Source organism: Sylvia atricapilla, chromosome 9 (assembly GCF_009819655.1).
Source record: "Sylvia atricapilla isolate bSylAtr1 chromosome 9, bSylAtr1.pri, whole genome shotgun sequence".
Lineage (NCBI taxonomy): Eukaryota > Metazoa > Chordata > Aves > Passeriformes > Sylviidae > Sylvia > Sylvia atricapilla.
In genome coordinates, this window is record NC_089148.1 from 14,667,043 (window position 1) to 14,690,848 (window position 23,806).

Genomic DNA, 23,806 nt, shown 5'->3' on the forward strand with positions numbered 1-23,806 from the left:
GCTTAGGGCACCAGCAGGAGGATGTGTGCTATGGACCTGTACCCAGAAGGCTCCCAGCCATCTTGCAGCACATGAGCCTGGCACTGTGGGCACGATACCACTGTCCTCTTGGCTCCTTTATAAAAGGCAAGTGGACCCAAAGATGATGTTCACTGTGCTGGGGGAAAGCCAGCCAGCTACTCCCCACCTTCTGGCAAATGCATTTTTGGAGTCAGGAATAACTCAGTTGCCTCTGTTTGGCTCAGGCTGTGCCACAGAGGAAGGGCAGGCAGTGGTGAGTTCACCCGCACAACTGTGACCTGGGTCATGTTTCCTTCCATGTCAGTGAGAAGAGGTGACATCTGTCTCTGCCACATTATTCTCAAGGGGATCTGCACGTGGGCTTTGGGCAGCTGGGGTGAGGAGAGGAGCGGCTCTCATGTACCCTCTGTGCAGCTAAACTGGACTCTGGGCAGGGAAGGGACTGGGCTCTCACTGCCCACGGGGCAAGGCCTGGACTGGAGCAATGTACCTGCAAGAGAAACACAAAGACACCCTGCCTGCTGCTGCTTCAAACCTGCTACTTCTCAACATGGTGGTGGATAGGAAGCTGAAGGTAAACAGAGATCTGCTTTTCCTTCATCTTCTCCCCTTCCCAGGGTCACCCAGTCTCCACAAAGCAAGTCTGGGGTATTGCCTTGGATAGGATCAGGGTTATGGAAGACCTCAGAGATACAGCACAGCATACTTAATGCACTTTAATTGCTCTTATCATCACCACGTGCTAAATCTGGTAAAGGGGGCAGAGATGTGATTTTGTCTCAGGTGCACCTGTTCCCACCTCTACTGCAGGTCCCAGAGCTATTTTATCTTTGCAACAGACAGTGTGTAGGTGACTTTGAAACTGAAGGGGATGTGTTTAATCTTGCCCTCATCCAGAACAAAGGAAAGAGGAAGAATTTGTGGATAGAGTGAAGGCGACTTTTCCACCAAGAGGGGAATGGCAGTGTGGTGAACTTGAGACATCTGGATGTTTGCATAATGATGTAGCAGCATCTGGCCCTGGTCACTAGCTCAGCATTCACATGTTCAGCACATCATCACCCCCTACTCCAATGTATCTGTCCCCAAAAACAAACCTTGCTGATGCTTGAGGGGTCAGTTCTATTTTGGGCTTTCAATTCTGTGTTCTCCCCCAAAAAGTGCTCCCACCCTTCATTTGTGGAGCCAGCATACCCATTCTAAGCCTTTGTTTTGCTGGGAGCTGTGGAAATTAATTTCCAACTGGCATGGGAGCTCTCTGGCTGGGAAAACTCTGGCAAGCATCTTTCTTCTGAGGTTAAAAGCATAATTTCAGTCTGACCGCTGCGTTTCTGAGCTTTTGTTGGTTTTCTCCACCCCCAGATGGTTTTTGTGTGTGATTTTAAAATAGCCTTCTCCTCTTGGTTGAAGCTAGCTGATGCGTCCACTTCTCATTCGAGGATTGTTGTGTTTTATTAATGCTGTTATTATTCCATTACTGTCATTGTGCTCTTTTATAGCAAATAGCTTAATTTAGTTGAAATACACAGATGCTGAGAGTGTAAGTGAAATCTTCAGCATTTGGTATGCTGGGCACTGAGCAGATATTCCTTAAGCACTTTGGTATAAACCTTTCACTTAAAAATAAATAGTCTGCGGGGACAGTGCTGGGTGGCAGAAGTTTGGGAGAGGGAAGAAGGGGTGGGAGACTACGTGTTTAGCACTATAAACTATAAACTACTATGTGTTTAGCACTATACAGAGGACCTCATAGTTAAATGTGACTATAGGTGCTGAGGAATGCCACTCCTCTGAGGATTTCAAGATGGGCTCTGATGGGTCCCTCTTCCCCACCAATGCTGCAGAACACAGGGAATTATGCCACCAGCATTGCTGGGTGCTTTGGGTTGAGATTTTTAGGGGTGTGGGGACAAAGTGTACTGTAATTTCTTCACCTGAAGCTGCCTGGCTCCTGGGAGAGGTGAGGACTGGACATGCTGCCACCCTGGGGTGGAAGGTACAGTGCCAGTGAAACCCAGTGAATGTTTGAAGAAAAATATGGGTGCTGGAAAGCTGTACTGTGCTGCAAGTAGATCTTGGAGTAGAGGAGTTGAGAAATAACATTGGTGCCCAGACAACTTAGGGGCCAGGGCCCTACTGTTAGAAATTACTTGGGTGCCTAAGCCTCCTGGGAAGCTGGTGCAATGCAGGCTTTGAAGTACCTTAGCCACTTCTGAAATTTTACCACTTACTGTTGACAGATGTTCATCTGAAATGGATGCTTCTTGCTCAGTGCCTCTGGGCATTCATTAATACTAGTGATAACAATTTCAGATTGTCTCCTACACCTCTTTCCCTGCCTCCATCCCTTAAAAATTACAAGGTAAAGCTTGTTAGTGTCATGGGTTTTGTGCACTTAACTCTTACTGCCTTAGCAAAACCTGCTGATTTTGGTGCTGTCAGTGCCAAAATTTCTTTGTGTGGGGTAGGGAAAGCCAAGAAGAGAGTAAAGTAAAATGGAGCAGGCATGTTGCCACACAGGTTGTGGTGGTGCTGATGGTAGTAGTGGCTCAAGTTGTCCTCTACGCCTGGCCATGGCATGAAGGGTAGCATGTCCCTGCCAGGTTGTCCTTTAGAGGCCACAACTTTGCCTTCTCTGTCTACAACCCATAGCTCTAGGATACCCCAGTCTTCCTGGGGAGGGCTCTGGCTCCTCTCTCGAGCCCCCAGGGGCAGCCTCTTTGGGGTGCAGCTAGCAAAGACTTGCTTCTCCCCCTTTATTGTGTGGCCAAGCAAGGGGAACAGCTCCCGGTGATAGGGGATAGTTTGGGGAGAAGTGCTAACCCATGCTGTCCATCCCCAGTGTGCACTCATAATGGCTTAGGGGTCCATGGGGAGTTGCTGGGATCATTTTTATTCCCTGCTTTGCAGCAGCTTTGTGACTTTATCTGGTTTTTGAGGCGACTGGGGTAGCTAACAACATGCATGGAGCATCCTCTGCGGAGGAGGCCTGGTGCCCGGGTTTGCTAGAGGTCTGCTTTACCACTTACGAGAAACGAGTTAACCTCCCTTTGATCTCAGTTCACGGCTAACCCTTTAACAAAGTCCGGGATGTGCAAGGAAATCAATACTCAAGGCATTGAATTTAACACCAGCCATCAACTCAAGCGTAACACACACACACTGACTGACTCCGATTACAAGGAGCGGTCTGGTTTGAAGCTTGTTTGCCAGCTCTCTGGGGTGGTGCAGGGCAGCAGTGGGGAGGGCAGGCAGGCTTACATATGGCTTGCTGTCATTCAGGGAGGGAGTAAGAGGGACCTGGTGTGCTCTGCCGTGTCCTCCTGATCAGCTCTGCCTTCTGGTGCCCCATGTCTCCTTATACCTCTGATTTGGAGCCCCAGCAGCTGTTCCCTGACACTGGAGCAGAAAGCTTGGATGCTGTGTGTGATCACTAAATATCTGTTTGTGTACACATGCAATCGTGCTTTGCTGGTGAGAAGCAATAGGGCCCAAGGCAAGGCAGGCTCTGCTGAGCCACACAGAAATCGGTACTGCAGGTTAAAAATCTGAAAAATAAAATGCTGCAGGCGGGAAAGGTTGAGTATCTGATCAAGGAGGCAGCCGTGTCATTTCGCCAGCTCTAGTCCTCCCCACGGAGATCTAATTAGATTAATGGTGAACTAATTGGGACACCTTGTTCCATACCAGCTTCTTTCTCTTTGCTGGCACACTGGCAGTGGGCAGGCTGCCTGCCATGGTTCCACATTGGGAAAGCCAAGTTGTCCACAGCCAAGTGCTTTCTGGACAGCCCATGGACCTACTAATCACACCTCAGCCCTCCAACCCCCAGCTGCAGACCAGCTCTTCTCTGGGGACATTTGTTCCTACTTCCTTTTTGTCTTTCGACCAGCCACAGCCAGAGCCAAAACAGCACATTTAGGTTAGGGGTGGGTTCAGAGGGCAGCTGAAGGAAGCTGAGGGGGTGGGATGAGCATTCCATGACCGCACAGCTCTGTTCGTGCACTGTGCCTGTGTGTGGGCCATTTCTCTGCTATACATGCTCAGTTATGTTGGGCAGAGCTCCTGGAACATGCTCCTCAGGTCACATACCACCACATACCACATACCACCAGCAGGCAGCAAGACAAATCCTACTAGCGCTTCCCAGGATCTCTGGCTATGAAGAGCCAGCCGAGCCACAGAATCTCAGCAGTGATGGTCCCTTCCACAGGGAGCAGGGCCCGGGGGCATCCATATGTCTGGGTGTCCCAGCCCTTCCCAGCACCTTACAGAATTGCAGACACGGTTAAAAGCCACAACCAGAGAGTGTCCCAGCTTGCCCAGGAAGGGACCTTGTGTCACTGGCTGTGGGTGACTCCCTGTGTCCTTGCAGGAGCCCAGCCTGGCTGGAGGTCAGTGAAGCCTGGTGGCACCAAAGAGCTTTGGAGGTGCCTTAAGCTCTCTTGGAAGACATGAGTTGAGCTCTTGAGGACCCAAAGCCCTTCATTGCTGTCAACTGTGACATGATCTTCTCTGTCACCTTCTCAGGACTACAACATGGTGCTGGTGCCCCCTTTCCTACCCTTTCTAGGTAGCCAGTCCTGCCCCAAACTCCTGCCTGGCTGTAGCTGCTGTGGTTCATCCCCTCCGTGTCTCCGTTAATAACCACAGAACCTTGCCATGTTGTCCTTGCAGGTCCCTTTATTCTCTGCTTTCATAGCCTCTTTCCAAATTGATTCCCTCATGATGTGTTGGCCAGCCCCTCAGACCATCTCTTTCTGTTTGTTCTTCCACTGAAATTGGGAAACCTCAATTTTGCCACTGGTGCCCCAGCAGGCTCTGCTAGCTGGGCTGCTTGCCTGGTGTTTGCATCCATCAACGCTCTTAGAGGTGCCTCTGCTTTAACCTCCTCAGTCTTAACCCTGACCTGAGTCAATAATCATGGGGAAGAGCTGCTGCTTAGATGATCCAGTGTAAACTCTACCTTTGATTAGACAGGTATCATCCCTAGGCACTGGCACAGCAGCACCTTGTTAGCTTTCCTTGGTGTTCCTTTACTGCAGCCATGAGAGCCTCCAGTGCGGGCAGGGGATGGGCTGCTGCCCTAGTAATCTTTATTGATCTTTTCCCTGATGTCTCATGCATTGTATTTCTTGCTTTTCTCTCATTCTTCCAGCTGCCTCGCCTTTGAGCAGCTTTGCATCTTGTGGGAGTGCAGAGAAACTCTGTTTTTTTTCAATTCTTGCAGAGCAGTAGCACTCAGAGACTTCAACAGATGTTAGATTGTTGCTCTGCAATGAAAACTTGGGTTTTGCTCCTACGGGTTTGCTGTCTGGGAGGAGAAGGTAAGAAGAAGCAGGGCAGGTATTTCCATGCCCCTCTGGTATTTTGTGCGTGGACCAGTTTCTCTGCATCTTGCCAGAGGTGTTTTAGAGAAGGTCATGCAATCTGTCCCAAGAAGACCTAACCCAGTGAACGTGAAAATGGAGGGGATTGTAGTATGTGAGCTGAGTGAGAAGTGTGTGATAAGACATGCAGGATAAAAGTGATGAGAAGGTCCTGCAGGATCACTCTGATTTCTTTTCCATCTTCTAGGACCTGGGTTTTCCCAACAGATTGTGAAACTGAGATGTGAACATGCTGGTCACCTAGCATCCCTCCCTTGCTGCCACCTTGCAAGCACCTAACTTTGGCAATGACAGGTAGTGGAAACCAGACAAGTTGAATTGCCTTGTCTGGCAGCTGCACTGCGAATGGATGCAGTTGTGCATCATCACTCCTGTGCTTTTCTCTTGGTAACCTGTCCATGGGTCTCTGCCCTCTGTGGTCCCATTGTCCCCATCTGGCATGTTTGTGCACAGCAGCTGAACCATCGCCAGAGGCGTCCTTGCCAAAAACGTCCAGACCACCATATGCTGAAATGTGCAGTGTGGGGTGCAAAGGAGCAGTGTGTCTCCTCTGGACAAATGGCTTTGTTTTGCACTGGGAAAACTGGAGTCAAAATGTCAAAGCAGTGTTTTGCACAGGAATAGATTGTTCCTTTCCAAAGGGCAACAGTTCTGTCACTGGCTTTTACTTTGTGATTCCCAAGCAGAACTGTTCCCATGCAGTGAAACAAGCCAATATTTTGGTTTTTCCATCCTGGCTTAGGATGAAAGGTAATATCTTTGGTCTTTCAGTGGGGTGGACACAGTTTCCCAGCTTGTTACAGCAAGAGCACACTCCCTGCCAGGAGGCAAGGATGAGTCCCAGGGATGTGTTGCTTCTGCTTTCAGCACGTTTGATCCAGCCCGTCTCTTTCAAGGTGTGTGGAAATGAGCTACAATCTCATCATTCCTGTGGAGGCTTCTCGGAGGAGATAGCAGAAGGGTCACAGCGCCTCTGGAAATCTCCCTTCAGGTGATGTGCCGTCGCATTTCACAGCAGACAGACAGAATAACCTTTAGGGCATGGTAAGAGGCAGCGTTTTGAACTTTGAGCTGGGGAGCTCAGGAGCTCATTTCTCTGACACATCATCTGTGTCCCTGCGGTTCCTGCATCCTCCTGAAATACCTTTGTCCTAATCCATCACTTCCTTAGCTAGAATTTAAAAAAAAAAAAAAAAAAAAAAAAAAAAAAAAAAAAAAAAAAAAGCTGGGCAGTTGGTCCCTTGTGTGCTGGCCACACAAAAGCAAGTCTCTTCTGGAGAAATGCACCCAGACCCTCTGCTGTGGCAAATTTTGCCTTAATTTAAGCTGTTCTCGGTCTGTGTGGAGGTGGGGGGCTGCCCCACCAGGCCAGCTCCTGGCAGCAGAACGGCTCTCCTGCACTCCCTTGCCTGTCCTGCAGTGCAGCCTCAGTATGTGGGTCCTGAGTTGGTTTTTTCCCCCCAGATTTATCTTTGCAGTAGTGGTGAGATGAGCAGGCTGGAGCCAGGTGAACTGGGGTACGTGCAGGCTAGCATAGGCTGCCCCTACAAACCAGAGGCTCGGAGCACGGCGAGGAAATTGCTGGCTCTCCCTCCTCTCCGCTCTGGAGTAAATAATGGTACTTTTTATTTAGCTATTATTTCCCAGTGGCAGATATCTCCTCGGCTGTCTGTTTAACTATCTTTATCTCACCCTCCTTCTCTGTTTGATATAGTTATAGATAAACAGATAGCTACCTTATTAAATAACATGTTTTAAGAGACCAGTGGTATGGTTAACATAATGCAGCAGCTGTTGATTTGTCTTTCACTGTTGGTTTGTTTTTGGGGTTTTTTTTCTTAAGGAAATGCTTTAAATAAGGGATACTTCATCTATTAAAAAAAATACACTTGTAGCAGCTGCTAAGCCCATCCATAAGCCTGCTTTACGTTGTATTTGTGATGGGACTGACAGTGCATGGAGGAGCCTGATTATACACAATTCCATTTTAGCAAGCCCTGCGATGTAATTTCACAGGGCGATCAGTGTTTGAATGTAATAGCAGCCTGTGCTAAGGTGTCAGAATATTAAAGGCGCTAATGGAAAAGCTCCCTGGTACACAAGGGGGACAGCATTACAGGAGACGTCGCAGATGGCTGGGCACTAAACTAATGGGGCAGGATCCAAAAAGGGAAAAAAAACCTAGAGAAGGGAGAGCTCACGGGAGCACGGGCACCTGCTTCCCTCTCACACGGAAATTAAACAGCGAGCGAGGGAGAGGCGAGCGTGTGCGTGTGTAAAGATAGAAATTGAGGGGGGAAAATACCCCCTCTTGTAAGGCTTGAAGGTTTTGACAGCAAGCCTGGTGCCAGCTTTGCTTGGGAAAGGCTTGGAGTTAGATTAAAGGAGTGTCCATCGTCTGGCCCTGGAAAGAGAAGAGTGATGGATGGATACTGTTACCCACCCTATTGTAATATGGCAAAACTGCAGCTCTCTTTGGTGGTTGTTCACCTCCAGTTACATCCAAGGAGGGTGAGATATATCTACCTTGCAGCTGCCCTAACAGCTCAGTTCTGCAGCAAGGTGCATCTGCTGGGGCCATCCTGCTCATTTCTGTCTTCATGTATACAGAGGCTGATGCTGTGTCTGATTATGGGGCAGTGTCAACATTTTCCTGTCTTCCAGCACAGTTAGAGGCATCTTCTCCCTCCCCATGAACCCCCAATTTCCCCAGGAGCAGCCAGAATTGGACCGATCCATTCCTGTCTGTATGGAGAGGCTTCTGTGCTTGTGGTGAATCATCCATGAAGTGTGCTTGTGGGTTTTCCTTGGTATCATACCCAGCTTCCCGCTCTGCTGGCCACAAAGCTGCGGTAGGGAAAGGCTTAGTGCTGCTTTCCTACTTGAATTGGCCCCACAGGGGCTGGGGTGGTCGGGGGATAGCACTGCAGGATGTGAGCCTGTCCTTCCAGGGCTGCAAGGGTAAATCAGCCACGTGTAGGTACTCCCTGGAAGCTGTCTGCCATGCCGTCATGTGTCTCTGCCTTTCAGGCACTAATCGGGAGCTGCTTGTGTATCCTCATGCTTGGGAGCCAATTGCATACATGAGAATAACCCAGCTTGGGTCTGTCACCCTGCAGTGCTGCCAGAAATGCAGGGACACCATGAGAAGTCAGCCCTGCCACTTGTCCCAGATGGGGAAAGGCACTAGGAATGTGTTGCCCAGACCCTCTGGTAATGCTAGCAGCCTCCATCCTTGGGCTGCTTTCTTGGTGGTTTATGGCTCTGCTTGTCCCCTCCCTGGGCCAGCACTGGCTTGTGCACATCCCAGCTCTATTTCACAGCCCTCTGGAAACCCAGACCTGTAGTTTTGTTTTGCTTGTGACCAAACCCAGGGCTTTGACCCAGATCTCCACGGCATTAACCTAGTGTGTCGCCAGCTGCAGAGCACACAGCAGTCAAGAACATTTTATCCAGGATAATCCGTAGCCTGGGAGCAAGGCAAAGACTGTTCTTGTTCAAACACAGGGAAATGTGAAGCCTAAACCGCTTGGCACTTTGACACCCTGGAGTCAGGCACACCAGCATGTTTCTACTGCAGCCTAAGCCATGGCACATGCTAAACCTGCACAGCAGCAGGGACACCTTCCTGCTGCCTGATGGGACTACAGCATCCAAATACACCCTGGAGAGGGGCTCTTGGTGGCTGCAGGGTCCCTCCTGAAGTTCAGATGAGTTTTGGCAGTGAATTTGTACAGCTGTGGCTGAGTTGAGATATTGCCAGCACACAAGCGGGATGAGGCTGCTTAGATGTGTCTGAATAGGAATAGGCAAGACAAGAGATCACAGTGTGCCTCAGTTTCCCTTTTGCAAAGCTCCTATGTACAGAGCTCTGATGGCATGGGCTGCTTATTTTAGTGAGGAGAAAGCACATGCTGCTTCCTCTGCATCTTCTCTGACGTCTTGGTGCCTTCCCTTAAGACTGACCTGTCCTCCTCCCACAGTCTGGGGGGCACCTTACCCTCTGTAAAGCATTTCCCAAAGGTGGGCAGAGCTAGGCAGCTCCTGTGTGCCCAGCACTCACTATTCAAAAAAAAGACCATCTTTTTATTTGTTTAATTTACTCCTTGATGTGAGGCATAAAGTTGTTTCTGTTCAAACAAGCAGCTTTGCAAATGGACTGAAGTGGACACCAGCTGGGCTTGCCACAAGTGCCCTGCATCCAGGACACAAGGGAAGACGGCTGTGTGGCACTGATCTGTGAAAAGCTCTTGTGTGAAGAGGCCAGAGTACCAGGCAAAGCCTCAGCATCTTTTTAGCAATGTTGAGAGGATTTTGTCTAGATCTCATCCTCTCACTGGCAGGAATTTCCAATTTTCCCTTACTTCCACCCAAATGGGGCCAGACCCTACGCATGGTGTCCTCTTTTTCAGTGTGTCATCTGCTCTCCTTCCCCCCACAGCTCTCAGAGGGTTTGTGCTCTGGAGAGTGATGTTCCCTGGGAAGGGGCACTGCTCACTTCTTCCCCAGCATCCTCCCATGTCCAAACCCCACCCAAACCATGTCCTGCAGTGGCACTGCAGATATCTTTGGCAAAGGACAAAATGCTTTTGTCACTCTCACCCAGTAATGATTGGCAGAGATGTTTAATTCAAGGCTTAGGTTCACAGGTGCTACGTTGGGCAAAAGTTGTTTTTGTGCACCCTGTACCACTCATGAGCGTTCTCGGTGCACTGAGAGAAACTAATTAAACATGAGTGGTGTTGATGCTGTACCTGGTCAGTCTGGAGGCCCCTCTTGCCACTGTGTTTGTAAAAATTAAATGCCTCTTATTAGTGGTGCAGCAGAGATCTCTAATATGCGTGGACAGAAAGGCAGGGATGGATGGAGTTGGTGTCAGGGCAGCAATTGCTTATCGTGCCTTATCTGGGAATATGAAACTGTATTGCATGACATCCAGAGGCAGGCTGAATAGATATGCCAATTCATCTCGAGCCCGGGCTTTGACAAGCTAGACTGCCCTTGTTGAAAGGCATCAGTCAAACAAGGGCTGCTGGCTGCTTTTCCCTTTTTTATACTTTCTCTCGCTCCCGCGCTCCCTCTCCCTCTCTTGCCGTCTCCCCTCCCTCCACCTCTTTTTTCTAAGCTTTTTCCACATAAAATTGAAAAGCTTTGGAAATAATAATAATAAAAGCCCCCCAAACTAATACCGTTTTAAGTACAACCCCCTCCCTCCCCAAATGGGATTGATAAGGAACCCCAGTGTATGAAGGCATGTTTAGATAACATTGAGAATATTATAGCGAGTGAGAGAAAGTAGGGGGAAAAGCTTCCTGCCACGTCTAAGCCGGGAAAGGCGACGGCACCCTGGCTAATACGAGTGTTTAATATTTGATGTGTTGGGATAAAGCAGGATCACCTTCGAATTGAATTGAGTGTCAGAATGAGAATCTATTACTGAAATTCTTGTGTGATTTGACAGCAAAGCAGACGATGTTATTCTTCACTAGTTACCGCAATCTTCTCTCCTACATCACTTAAATATTTTTTTCTTTGCTTGAGTAAACACACATTATCCTTTTTTTCCACCTCCCTTTCCTTTTTTCTCTCCCTCTTTTATACTTATTTTTTTATTTATTTTTTTTCTTAAATCAAACCTGCCTTTCACAGGGCTGATGGAGTAGATTGTTATTTCTTTATTTGTCCTATTAAATGGAATTCCTGATCATTTAATCCTGCTTTTGTAAGTGATTTAAAAATACTTGAAAAGCTGTGAATGTGGCAGCACTTCTGACTAAACTGCTTAAAAGGGACATGTTACACCTGGGTTTAGCTCCTGCCTCCTGACAGCCAGCAAGGAGTCCCAGGCTCTGTGCCTCCATCCTGCCAGGCAAGCTTTCCTCTGCACCTTCGCTGCGACAGAGGAGTTCTACTGTTGTCAGCTGGGGGTTGGCAAGCTGCTTATTCATCACCTGACTCTTCTTTAATTGCATTCAGCCCTGTTCAGGAGCCTCCTACTAAATGATTTGGCAGTGGGGTCAGCCCCTCAGTGGTGTTACAGTTGCCTCATATTGTGCTGGTAAATTTGCATGGCAAGAAATCCCAACAAGAAATGTCCACCTCTCATTCTTGGACTGGCATGCAATTAAAATGGGAACACTCTGGAGTCTCCGGTGTCCTGGGTGCTATTCAGGGATGTCCTGCAAGACAGTTCCAGCCCCAAAACCTTATGGTCACTAAAAACATTTCAAACTATGTTTAAAAGCCCACTTAGTCATAGACATGACCTCTTTTTCCTTCCCACCATACGAGGTAATATAAAACCTTGACACCTCATTGTGGCAGCAGTGGAATAAGGGCAGTTAGATGGGAAATGCTTATTTTGGGCAGATACAGTGCACAGTTAACGTGACAGGAGGAAGAAGATGATTTTGCTGTTCCAAAGACATTTTTTCCATTGCAGAAATGTCAGGGGATTCACCTTTGATCGGCAGGCAGCTGTGCCCAGCCTGATCCTGGGGGAGCACAGCTGGTACCTGCTGCTTGCCCAAGCTACGGGCAGCTGGGAGTTCTCACACCTTCTTTCTGTGTATTTAAAACCATGTATGTTTTCATGTGTCTTTTTGAAATTCTTAATGGAGATTTTCATCAAAACCCACCTATTTCTTATTCCTTAGAACCCACCCTTCAGCATCTTCTCAGACTGCTTAAGCCCCTTTGCTCCTAGGAGGGTTTTTTCCAAAAGGAAATATTCTCTCCCTGCTTGAAAGTCTGTATTAATATTAAAATTGCAATTAGCAAATGAAACATAGCATATAAAACCTCTTTGGTAGGATATGTTAAAAAAAATGACAGAATTGCCCAGCTGGTCAGGGTAGGACACTGTGCCAGTCCTGGCAGTTCTTGCTGCCGTGGTTTGTGAACATGTTCATGCCATTGCAAAGCACAAAGGTCTGCTTCCCTCCTGCCCTTCAGCTAAAGCATCCACGGTGATGCAATGCCAGCAGCTCTAGTGGAGGGCAGAGGGACCAGGAGCTGGCCAGCAGGTCACAGCATGGACACATGGAAAGAACAAGGCTGGCTCTGCCGACATCAGCGCACTGCCCTAGCAGAGCTCCAGCAGCCCTGTGAGGACCAGCTCTGTTCCTTCCTCTCCATGTGGGGAAGATTTGTGGGGCTCTCTTATTCTGACTTCTGAACAGGTGCCTGTTTATGTGCTGCGGGGTGTTTAATTTTGCCTTAATGTGACTGCCAAACACCAGTTTTTGTGAAGTGTGCTGGGCACTTCCCCATAAATAAATGATGGAGCATTATTCAGTCCACTTAGATCAATACATCAGCTTGACAAGTTCCAGTTCTGGGAATTTTCTGACCCCCTGGAACATCTTCTCTGCAGCCGTGCTGCTTATAATCCATCGTGTGCAGCCTAAACAAACTCCAGAGAGCAGCACATCAGGACCCAGCTTGCATTGGTGTTGTCACCTTGCCAGCTCCAGCATTGCTGGGGATGGGCACTGATATGCACTGGGATTGCAGCAAGGGCAGGTAAGCCAAAACTTGGTGCCAAACTGCACAAGCAACCACCACCATGAGATTGCCCAGCCTCACTGGCACACACTCTGTCCCAGCACAGGTGATCATCTTTGTACCCCAGTACTGTCAGAAATAGGACAAAGAGCTCTTTTTTCAGGCTCTTTGCAATCTGACGTAGATGTGTCATAGCTACTGGGAAGGTTTGTGACCTGGTGCAACAGGAGGTTGGTTTCACACCTTCTTTTGCTCTGTTATAAAGCCAGCCTCAGATGCTGTGATTCTGCACATGCGTCATCGCCATGCCCCATGTTTTATCCCCACTTCTGGTTTTTGGATTTTTCTGCAGGATATATGGGGTGCAGGTTACCTAATGACCTACCTCCCCACACCAGCACTTGTTTAACAAGGTGTGGATTAACTGTGGTGCTTTCTCTATGCATGGAAACACAGTATGTTCCTAGTCTCCTGCAGCTATTAGCTCACATTTATCACAGGAGTATCTGCTTACCTTTGATTCGAGATCCCTCCATCAGGGACCCAAGGCGGCATTTGTCTGTGAACTGCGGTGTATGCCTATGGGATTGCATAAGTAAATAAATATAATTAATAATCATCTGACTTCGGAGCAGCATTGGCAGGGAGGTAAATGTGGCCTTCATAGAATTACAAACAAAATCAGGAAAAAGGAAAACCCTTCTAGGAGATGGTATGAATGAAAATAATTGTATTCAGGCTGCTTGAAAATTATTCTGTAAACATTGTTCAAGTGGGTTTTAGCAGATCAGAAACACTGAGTTTCTCTCTAAATCAGATTTTTGGCCAGAACCATTGAAAAACAGTTTTTTAAAAAGATGCCTGCATTTTTATCAATTAAAATGCAGATAAAAATAAAAAACCACAGGGTCCTGGCCCTGCTACAGTGTCTGACCTAAAAAGGAGCAACCCAGTCTCTGCAACACCAAGACTGAACCAGAGGGAGGGACAAAGTACTGCAATTTCCTTACAGAAAGACTTTTGTGGCATTTTTTGAAATCTTTTGGCTTGCAAGCAAACCAGGGGCATCTCAGCCTTTCTCACAGTTTGCCACAGGGATAAGCACTGAAGGGACAGAGGTCTGCGCCACTAGTGGTGGCTGTGTGGTCACAGGGCTGGCAGGAAAGTGGCTGACACCAGTGTCCCAGCAGCTCCAGTGAGCCAGTGGCCACAGCCACCCCTGCAGGCTGGTAGCCCGGGTGTCAGGGAGCCACTGGCGCTTTCTGCCTCGCTTTAACAGTCAGAAGAAGAACTTTCCTGTTTAAAGATTAAACGTTGTCTTTAAATATTAAACAGTAAAGCTCCTTGCTCTTGATTGTGTGGCTGCTGCCAGCAGGCGGTTCAGAATTGCCACTTTTAATTAAAAAAACTTTATTTTCCAGCTCAGCCCAGCAGTGGCTCCTCCTCTCGGCCAGCAGTGACTGACCTCTCCCCTGCCTTCATCCCTTCATCATCACTGCCTGCACTTCCCTCTGCCTGCAGCAGTGATGGTCCCTGCCAGCCCCAGAGTGTGAGCAGCCTTGTCTGGGACTGATCAATGCCCCTGGCACTTCCTTCCAAAACCCCAGGAAAAACAATTAAAACCCGATCGATCCTGCAGGCAGCTTTGAATATGCATAAGTGCACACTTGACCTTCAGTGGTCAGGCCAACTTCCACCCCAGCTGCTTAGGTAGTTTGCTCAGGTATTGTGGCTGTACCGAATGACCTTGATCAGGAAAGCAGAACGCCATGCAGAGATGGGCCCGGTGCTGATCCGGGGGCTGGGGCACGTGCTGCCAGCTCCCTGCTGCTGCTGCTGCAGAGCCTGGGGAGGCAGGCTGAGGTTGCCAGTAGCACCCAGATGCCAGGAACTTTCCAAAGCTGTCCCTGTGGCTTTCCCGGGATCCTGCCAGGCTCCCACTGTGCTCCCTCAGTAGCTTCTGGCCAGAGTCCAAGGGATGTCTGGGCTGGGAAGGCAGCCTGTGATACGGTAGTTCCCTAGGCAGGGACACCCCTGGTCCTTTCCCCATCTGGGGATACCCCTTCCCCAGGGATGGCCCCCACTGCTGTTGATCCAGTGGGTTTCTGCCTGGGTTTGCTCTGTGGGATGGAACCCAGCAAAGGGAACAACACATGGAACCACTTCTGCCACCCAGCAGGGTCCCATCCTGCACCCCAACCTCTGGCTCCCCCCACCCCGTGGCTGGCTGGCCTGCGTCCTGATCATGGCAGGGAACATAGCAGAGCATGCTTGTCAAAGGCAAAGGAAATCTCCCCGTTGTGTACACAAAGCGTAATTTCAGTGAATTATGCATAGACTTAATTAGGAGTTTTAATTGCTAATCATCTCCCAACAGGATTAGCAATGCTGTCTATTAATTATCTGTGGAGCCCTCTGTTTTGCTAAGGCAGGAGTAACAAAGCAGCATGAATGGCTACATGGGCCACTAATAAATTAACTCCCCCAAGCCCTGTGGCTCCCGGGGGGCTGCCAGCAGAAGGGTCTGTGCAGGAACTGGACCTGCCCGCTCTAGACAGAGCAGCAGGTAGCAGGAAAGAGGGGCTAGCAGGAGGTTCCATCGGCAGGCAGGTGGCCAGTGGGCTGGTGGGGGACACCTCTCAGCTCTGGTCTCCCAGTTTATCCCCATTCCTGCTGCAAAGAGCATCTCTCTGGCATTTGCAGCTTGCGGAGGGTGTCGGCAATGCCCTGCCACACCGTGGCTGTGGTTAGCTATGATCCCCCGCTGCAGGAGGGAGATAGCGGCTGCTGGATTGACCTGATCTCATCTGGGGACAATGGCCCTCACGGCAGCAAAGATAGTGCCAGCATGAGCGACGCTAAGCCCACGCACCCTTCTTACTGCTCACAATGCATTCAGAGCTTAATTCCTCAAGATGAAGAAGATATGTGGCTGTCAGGCTGTAATTACAGCCGTGCATGTGACATGGAGGCCTGACTGCTTTTATGTTTGCATTGTCCAGTGGGTTTTTGTGCTGCTTGGCCTCCCAGCTGCCTTCCTTCTCCTTGAAGCCCTGCCAGGGTATGCTGTGGGTATGAAGCAGGCTCCCTTTGGCCAGGCTGCAGGCTCTGTGCAGTAGGGTGAGCAGTGCTGTTTCCCAGTAGGATTTGTCCCAGTGATGGAGAGCACTGAGGCAACTGGGACTTGGGGGTGGAAAGGAGAGGGAGCTGGGAGGGCTGTGTTTGCTGGAGGAGAAGGGGTCTGCCGGCCAGGCCAGTCTGGGAATGAGCACCCCTTTCCAAGCCCCCTGACTCCTGTCGGTGACACTGTTAAGACAGGAGTGGATGGATGTTTTTGGAGCAATCAAGGGACATAGGGGATGAGCTTATAGCCCCTGGCTTTCCCCCCCCACAGCATGACAAATGTGGCCTTGAGTGATGCAAACCCCTCCATCACAAGGGTTGTTATGTGTACAGGACACCACCAGAGGCTCTGAACACCTCTAAGGAGAATCGGGTGGAACAGGGCAGGGTGAGAGTGCTTTGTGCAGGCAGTTCCAGAAGAGCTGCTGCAAGGGTGATGTGTGGGTCCACACTGAACACAGTGAACACAGACCCACTCCAGCCCCAGGAGCAGTCGGACCTGGGCAAGTACAGATCATGCCTGCACGTGGGCTATGTCTGACCCTCTGCTTCTCTCTTCCAGGCGTACAGCTTTGCCATGGGGAGTTGGCCAAAGAACGGGCTCTTAGACATGAACAAAGGACTGAACCTACAGCACATAGGGAGGCCTCACAGCGGGATAGGTGAGTGATGCTGCCCCATGCCATTGCCATCCCCACAGCTGCTGCTCCGGGTGTGTTTGACATGCCTCAGCTCTAAGACATTGTCAAGTCTGGGGTGCTGAGAACAAGCCAAAGGGCTGCAGAGTCTCCAGCTGGTGGAAAGGATGAAGATGTGCCAGGGGAGAATGGGCACATGGATGACCTCTCTGTCCTTTGTATATGCCAGTATGCCAGACATACCTGCCTGTCCTCTGGCTGGGGAGCTTCTTCCCCCCTACACTGTTCTAGTAGTGCTTGGGTTAGCGTTGGATGTGGGCAGCACCAGGTGCCTGGAGCACAGCGTGAGGGGCCCCAGGCTGGGTGGGATGCTCTCCCTGTTGGACCAATCCTTCAGTTGCTCTGGATGCTGCAGTCCTTGGAAAGGAAGCTGTGCTGCCTGGCTTGGGAACTGGCTGGAAACACACTGCAGAGCGGAGATGCGTGATCCCAGCTGGAGAACTGAATCATGGTCCCCTTTGTTGACACGTATGATGAGTTTTGTGGTCCTGCAGCATGCTCCAAGATAAACTGATTAACAGTGCTCTGAGATCAACAGTGGCAGAGTTCCATGTATCCCCCAACTCCTTTGCAGGGATCAAAGTGATATGAGGGAAACCTGGCCCAGGACACTGAGGCTGTAAATCTGCCTGCTGCGTAACACTGGGGATGCAGAGCTGGTACAGCAGCAGGCTGTGGTACGGGCAGGAGCTTGGATTTACTGGGCTGTAGACACGGCTGTGACTCAGGGCTGCATCACTCTTGTATGTCTTGTTTCTCTGTGGAGCAGTAGATCATCTCTTGGAGACCAGTGGTCAGGTATTCTCTCTGCCTCCCAGCCCTTCATCCACAGTGACTTTTGAGCATTAAAGTTTGCAAGGAGGTAAGATTTACTTGGAAAAGTCACTGGCTACCTGAGCCTTGAAGAGGCTGTTTAATATTGTTTCAAGACTCTAACCATTAAACTCTCCAATCAATCCAAGTTAAGGAGATGAATTATTTAAAGCTCACCAGCTTTTAATTAGCAGGCTCCTTTTGAACTATGGATCTGGTTGCATTATTGACAGAGGTAGCATTAAAATTTGCTTCCCTGCCTGGGAGCAGATTTGCCTGGATTGTGTGCCATGTTGGGAGGATCATCAGGAGGAAGCAGGAACTGCAGGAGTTGTGTGTACATTTCCTGCTCTGGGGACTTGGGCTTTTTCTGGCGTTTCCTGGTAGATGCAGTGTTGGTTTCTGCCTCATCATTCATCATTTTATTTGTGTGATGAGCTCTTCTGTTATCATCCCTTACTCCAACAGTGTCCCCATTCTCTGGAGTATAATCTGTCTGCTGTTGGTTTCTGTCCCTTTATCTCAGTGCTGTTGTCTTGCACAGATGTGGCTCATTTGCCTGACAGAGTTCAGGGAGTTGCTGGTCATGTCCCTCTCCATTCCAGTCCTTCAGGAGAGTTTTGCCAAACTCTCTCTGTAGAGGAGCTCTCCTAGTACAGGGTGAGCCATGGGCTAATTGCCCATGGAAAGCAAGGCCCAGCCCCCAAGCTCCCTTCTTGCAGTGCTCCATCCCAATGGCAAACCTGCCTTTCCCACACTACTTGGAAGGGTAGTAGGTGCTGTGAAGGATGCCAGGCCAGCAGTGTGACAGTCTCCATCTCCTTGGTACTGCCAGTGGTGCACACGTGCCCTGTGTGTTACAGCCTCCTGGCTGCTCCATTTGGGCTGGCTCCAGAGCAGATCTGTCCTGGATGTCTACAATGCTCTGACTGCCTGCAGAGGTGGTAGCCACTGGCACTGTGTGTCTGTGGCTTTACCACAGGCTGAGTACCCCCAAGTGAGCTGGAGTCAGGGAGAAGAACTCCTCCTCCCACCCAGCCTGGCCCCACCAGGAACAGCCGCTGTCAGGGCTGCTGGCTTCAGAGCTTGTTGCCCCATGTCCCTCTGGGAGAAGGCTTGGGACAATGCTGGTGTCTAGAGACATGCCTTGCCTGGCCTTTTTTCAAAGAACCAACTTCTTTCTTGTGGTTTTCTTGCCACTTCATTTCCCGGCCTGGCCTAGGCATGGATCAGGTGTTGGTTCTAGTGACAACCCAAAAGGTTCCTAAGCCAAGGGCTGAGGAGGGACTGCTCACTGCAGCCTGGCATGCTTGGGTCCAGCATTGCTGCCTCATCCTGGAAACAGCATCAGTCCTCCACAGCCAAGTCCTTCCATATTGGCCACTGGGACTGGGCACAGTAATCTCAGTTGCTGATGGTCACCCTGAAGCCTGAACAGTCCTTACCTCTTTCTTCTTCATGCTTTTGACTGCCCATGTGTCAGGGTTGGGAGCAGCCATCCATTCCTTTCCCTGCTCAGGGATGCACTTCCCTTCCCTCTCTTACTTAAGGAGCCTTGTTCCCACCACAGCCCTACTTCTCAGCCAAATAAAGGATCCCTAATCAAGGTCTGCTGCAGAAGGAAGTGGAGAACAGTGAAGACAGCCAGCCTCTCGCTGCCTACAGTGAGACAAGGAGCTTGCTGTGGATTTGGGGATGGTCTCATGCCATCTAGAGCCTCTCTTCTCTTTGTGCTCAGCCTTGGAGTGCAGCAGTGTTGAGGAAATGTTAGGGAGCTGAGAGGAGGCTTCCTGGGTCATCTAAGGGGGGGTCAGCCTCTGATTTTCATGGCTCTCATGGGTAACTGACAGTCAAAAATCTGCAAACCAAAGAGGAATGAGAAGGGAGCAGCAAGGAGATTTGATAGCCAGACTCACCAGTTTCATAGGTACCATGCAACATGAGAGTGTCTGTGCATCTCCTTTCCTGGCAGTCTGGGGAGTGGTCCAGGGAGATGCAAACATTCCTGTGAAGCCTCAGCGTGCTTAGGCAGGAATGCACAACACGGATGTTTCCCTTCAAATCTGACAGAAAAATTGCAGTGGATAGCCACTTGTTTTTGCAAACAATTTGCAAAGGAATTTTGCCATCTTGTCTGATGGATTCTGTATTGCTTTGTTTTCAAATCACTCTCTGCTTCACTGTCTCAGCAGGTATCTCTTCCAAATCCCTGCACTTGACATGCTCTGGGACAAGTCCTGCTCTATGCTTCATCTTCTTTCCTTCATCATGTTCAAAAATCTGCAGAGTTCAGGGTGCTTGACACCCTGCAGGGCCAAGGCCAGATTCTGGATGGCAACCACCTTTAGCATCCAGTGGATACAGGCAGATGGGCCCATGCTGGAGCACAGTGGAGACTCCCTACATCTCCTGGAACACACAGCTGCCCATACAGCAAGTTGCTGCACAGAGCTGATGTTCTAGCTTTTATCTGGTTTCTATTCATGAGCAAGTGAGCTGCAAAGCTTATTGAAGGGTTAGAAAACTGATTTGTGTCCCCAAATACACCAAAATGTATCTGCATACACTGCAAATATAACTGCCTTGGGGTGTGATGGGTGTGGGTCTGGTGCCATTGTGTTCTTGAGAGGGAAAAGGTAAAGGAAGGGGGGAAATGTAAATATTTCAGGATAAGGAGATAGAAAGTCCTGCTCCAGAGGGTGAAGAAGTAGGAATTCCTTGGGAGATCAGAAAGGAGCACAAGGGGTATGAAGCCTATTCTTTCATGCCCTTTCTCAGGTTGATATTTCAGCTCTAAGGATTCCTTCTAGGCTGAATGTGTCCCTGGAGCCTAGAGAGGACATTTTTGTGCAATTTCCATCTCTTCTCTAACACAGGTTAGATATGTGTCAGCTCCAGTGTGGGCTGTAGAATCTTGGGGTAAGGAACTTCTCTTTGTCTGCTGTTTTCTTGGCCCTCAGCAAAATGAAGTTGAATCTTGCCAAGAAGTTACTCACTCTTACATATATGAGGACATTGTCATTCTTAACACATGTGTTTGAGGCAGTGCTTGCCAAAAACAAGCTGCAGCTTTTAATGGGAGTCTTGGCACTCACACGCAAAGACCAGCATTCACAGGCTCCACACCAGTGGAGCTGGGTACCTGTGTTGGGGTCTCTCTGCTGAGAGTCAGAAACTCATACAAATCAGAAGGATTAAAATCCCAGGTTTTAGTTGTGATTTAATCAGAAAGCAGATCACCTGCACTCAGAAATTTTTTTTTTTCGGGTTTTGCCTTTTTTCAACCTGTTTCCCTGAAAAAGAGGTCAAATTTTACTGAACAGCACCTATCAAGCCAAGTGCAGCTTTCCTTATTACTGCCCAGTTGTTAAATCTGGTTATTCTTTTACTCATCCAATACTCTATTTTTGCTACATTTATTTTGATCGATTATGTAACATAATATGCCTTTAGTCTTAGTTTTAAAATATTTTTTACATTAGAAAAATGGTGAATTACTATTTGATCTTGAAGAGTTGGTGATTAAATTATTACTCATGATTGCTCTTTTGGATGAAAACTGTAATGCCATGCTAAAGTACCCCAGTGGTAGTTTGAATTGATTTTATTAGGAAAATCCTCTTTCCCTTGCAAATATTCACTACGGAAGGAAAAGTAAATTTCAGAATACTTTTTAGGTAAAAAACCTGGTACATGAAACCAAACCAAGAAGTGATCAGTGAGCTGGAGGAGTGTTTCTGGAAACCAGCTTTTCAAGGTATTAGAATGAGTACATCTCATCTTCTCTCCCCTTGGTTGGTTTGTCTTTACTGATTATGGAAAGATAAAAGACAATTCTTTTTTATTTTCAGTCCTTTGTTGTTTTTCAGCTCTCAACTAGCCAGTTCTTGAACTGAAAATACACCAAAACCACCGAATAATTCCTGAAACTGCAAAAGCAGCAGCTCGTGTTTTCCTACTGGGAAAGTTTTTCCTCATTTGTCAGCTCTGCTTCCCTCTCCAGTGCATTGACTGTCTTTAAAACATGACATAACTCCTTGCTACTGATCATTTTTGAATCTAATTGAATGTAATTGAATCTTTAAAGCTTAGGTTTTAGCACATACATTATTGTGATTTTAGATTTAGCTGTAAATGTCTGGTTTGGGGTTTGTTTTTTTGTTTTGGTGTTGGGTCTTTTTTTTTTCTTTTTTCTTTTTTCTCCTCTTCTCTTCTCTTCTCTTCTCTTCTCTTCTCTTCTCTTCTCTTCTCTTCTCTTCTCTTCTCTTCTCTTCTCTTCTCTTCTCTTCTCTTCTCTTCTCTTCTCTTCTCTTCTCTTCTCTTCTCTTCTCTTCTCTTCTCTTCTCTTCTTTTTCGGGAAAAGACAGTAACTAGGCTGATGTGTCTCTTGCTAGTGAACCCTCAGTACCCATCCCAGGTGACCAGGAGATGTGTCTTGACATGGTGCCCTCACAGGGCTGTTTTACACCAGCTGTCATAATCCTATGAGCTCTGAGCCTGTGTGCAGATGGCTTCCGCATCTTCCCTGTTCCGCAGTTCCCCTGGCCGGGGCGGTGCCGTGCTCCCTCTGCGGGGGGATCTCTGCCCGTGCCAAAAGAAAAGCCCCACCTGCCTGGGCAGGTCAGCAGCCCACGCCGAGAGCGACCCAGCAAGCCGCCGTGCCTTCCCGGCTCCGTCTCTCTCTTTTCATTTACTGATTGGAAATCTCGGAAGGTTAGGGTGTGATATTGTTCCTGATCCAGAGCATTAATTAGGCCTTGGAAAGAAGAAGAGGAATTGCGTGTTTTTAACAGTGAGGTTAATGGGATGCTCGCAGAGTAGACAGTTTTAATGAGCTTCAACTCGATGTGCAGTGAGTTTACTCTTTGTGTTAAAAGGGTCACACTGCAGTAGTTTGATGTGGATTGTCTTCTGGCCCCTAGTGTCATAGGTGAGCGTCTGTCAGAGTCCAGTCAGAGCGCATTTACTCAGTGACACGATTCTAATTAACTACCTCGAGCTGCCACCGCCGCGGAGAGCCGGGGCAGCGCCTGCCAAGGGTGCCTGCTGCCCGGCGGAGCCGTCCCTGCCTCCGCCGCGCCGCCCGCTCGGTCCCGGGGGTGCAGGACGCTCCCCGCGCTGACACCGAGGGAGAGGGCGGCGAGGGCCGCGCTCGCTTCGTGCGCTGGCAGGTGACGAGCCACCCGCCGTAATGGGGGCCTCGGGCTGTCAGGGCCACTCCGCCCGCTGCAGCTTGGCGGGGGCGGATGAGGCTGTGCCTCGCCCTGCAAGGTGCCGGAGGTGTGTGGTCCTGGCAGCTTGCTGGCCTTATTTCAGCCTGCTCTCATTCTTCCTTCCTTTCCTTTCCTGGCTTTCCTGCCTCTCCCACCATCTGTGGGATCCTCGGTCGTCCTGGGTGCCCACCTGCCTCCTCTGCATCAGGGCAGGGGGAACAAGGAGGTGGACAGCCTTTTGTGAAACCCCCTTTCATGTTTTTGACCACTTTTCATCCCACCACCATGTAGTGGGACCGCCAGTCCCACCCTTGCGGTCTGTCCCAGGGTGTGAGAGAAGCCCTAGAGACCGCTGTGCTCCCCCAGAGCAGGCACACCCCGTTCGTTTTTGAGCTCTTCTTTTCTCAGCGGAGGTAGCACTTGCACGGCACCATCCTTCTGCTGGGGGTTCCCGAGAGGCAGAGCTGAGAACGGGGCTCACTCGTGTAGAATGGGGCACTGCCCCGCACACAGTGTCCCCCGCTCAAGGCAGAAGGGGAAAGACTCTGAATTAAATAATTAAAAGAGACTTAAGTAAAAAATCAACAGAAATGTCACCAAATGAGCAGTGTCATCTTGAATTAGCGCTCATAAAGGTCAGGCGGATCCAGAACAGGTGGAGCGGCTGCGTGCCGGGTGTCGCGGCCAGGCAGCGTGTCCCGGTTCCCAGGCGGGGTGCAGGGAGCGGCACAGCCACTCCGGGGGTCCCGTTGGGCCCTGGGCACAGGGACAGCGAGGCTGGCGGGTGGGGACGGGTCCTGCTGCCAGCACCGGCCCCAAACCCCTGAGGAGCGGCGGGGAGGGAGGGCTGGCCCGGGCAGCCGCTTAGAGGACAAGCAACTGTCAGAGTCCAGTCAGAGCACATTAACGCGGTGACATGATTCTAATTAACTAGCGTGAGAGGTGTCACAGCTGGAAAAGCAGTGAGCAGAGACAAGCTTTTTAAAAAAGAAAAAAGCAATGTGACAGTCTTTTTTTTTCCCTCTTTCTTTTTCTTTTCTTT

At 49.4% G+C, this 23,806-nt stretch overlaps 1 protein-coding gene across 4 annotated transcripts in view; it reads left to right on the plus strand.

Moving 5' to 3' along the window:
* The window catches only part of ERI3 (ERI1 exoribonuclease family member 3), a 131,104-nt gene that overhangs the window by 77,154 nt on the left and 30,144 nt on the right, over positions 1-23,806 (plus strand). For all 4 annotated transcript variants that reach the window (XR_010744218.1, XM_066325005.1, XM_066325007.1 and 1 more), the window contains one exon: positions 16,603-16,702. Coding sequence is in view for 3 of the 4 variants with exons in the window: in XM_066325005.1 (XP_066181102.1) it covers positions 16,603-16,702 (100 nt within the window). In the remaining variant the exon portion in view is untranslated. The remainder of the gene's footprint in view (positions 1-16,602; positions 16,703-23,806) is intronic.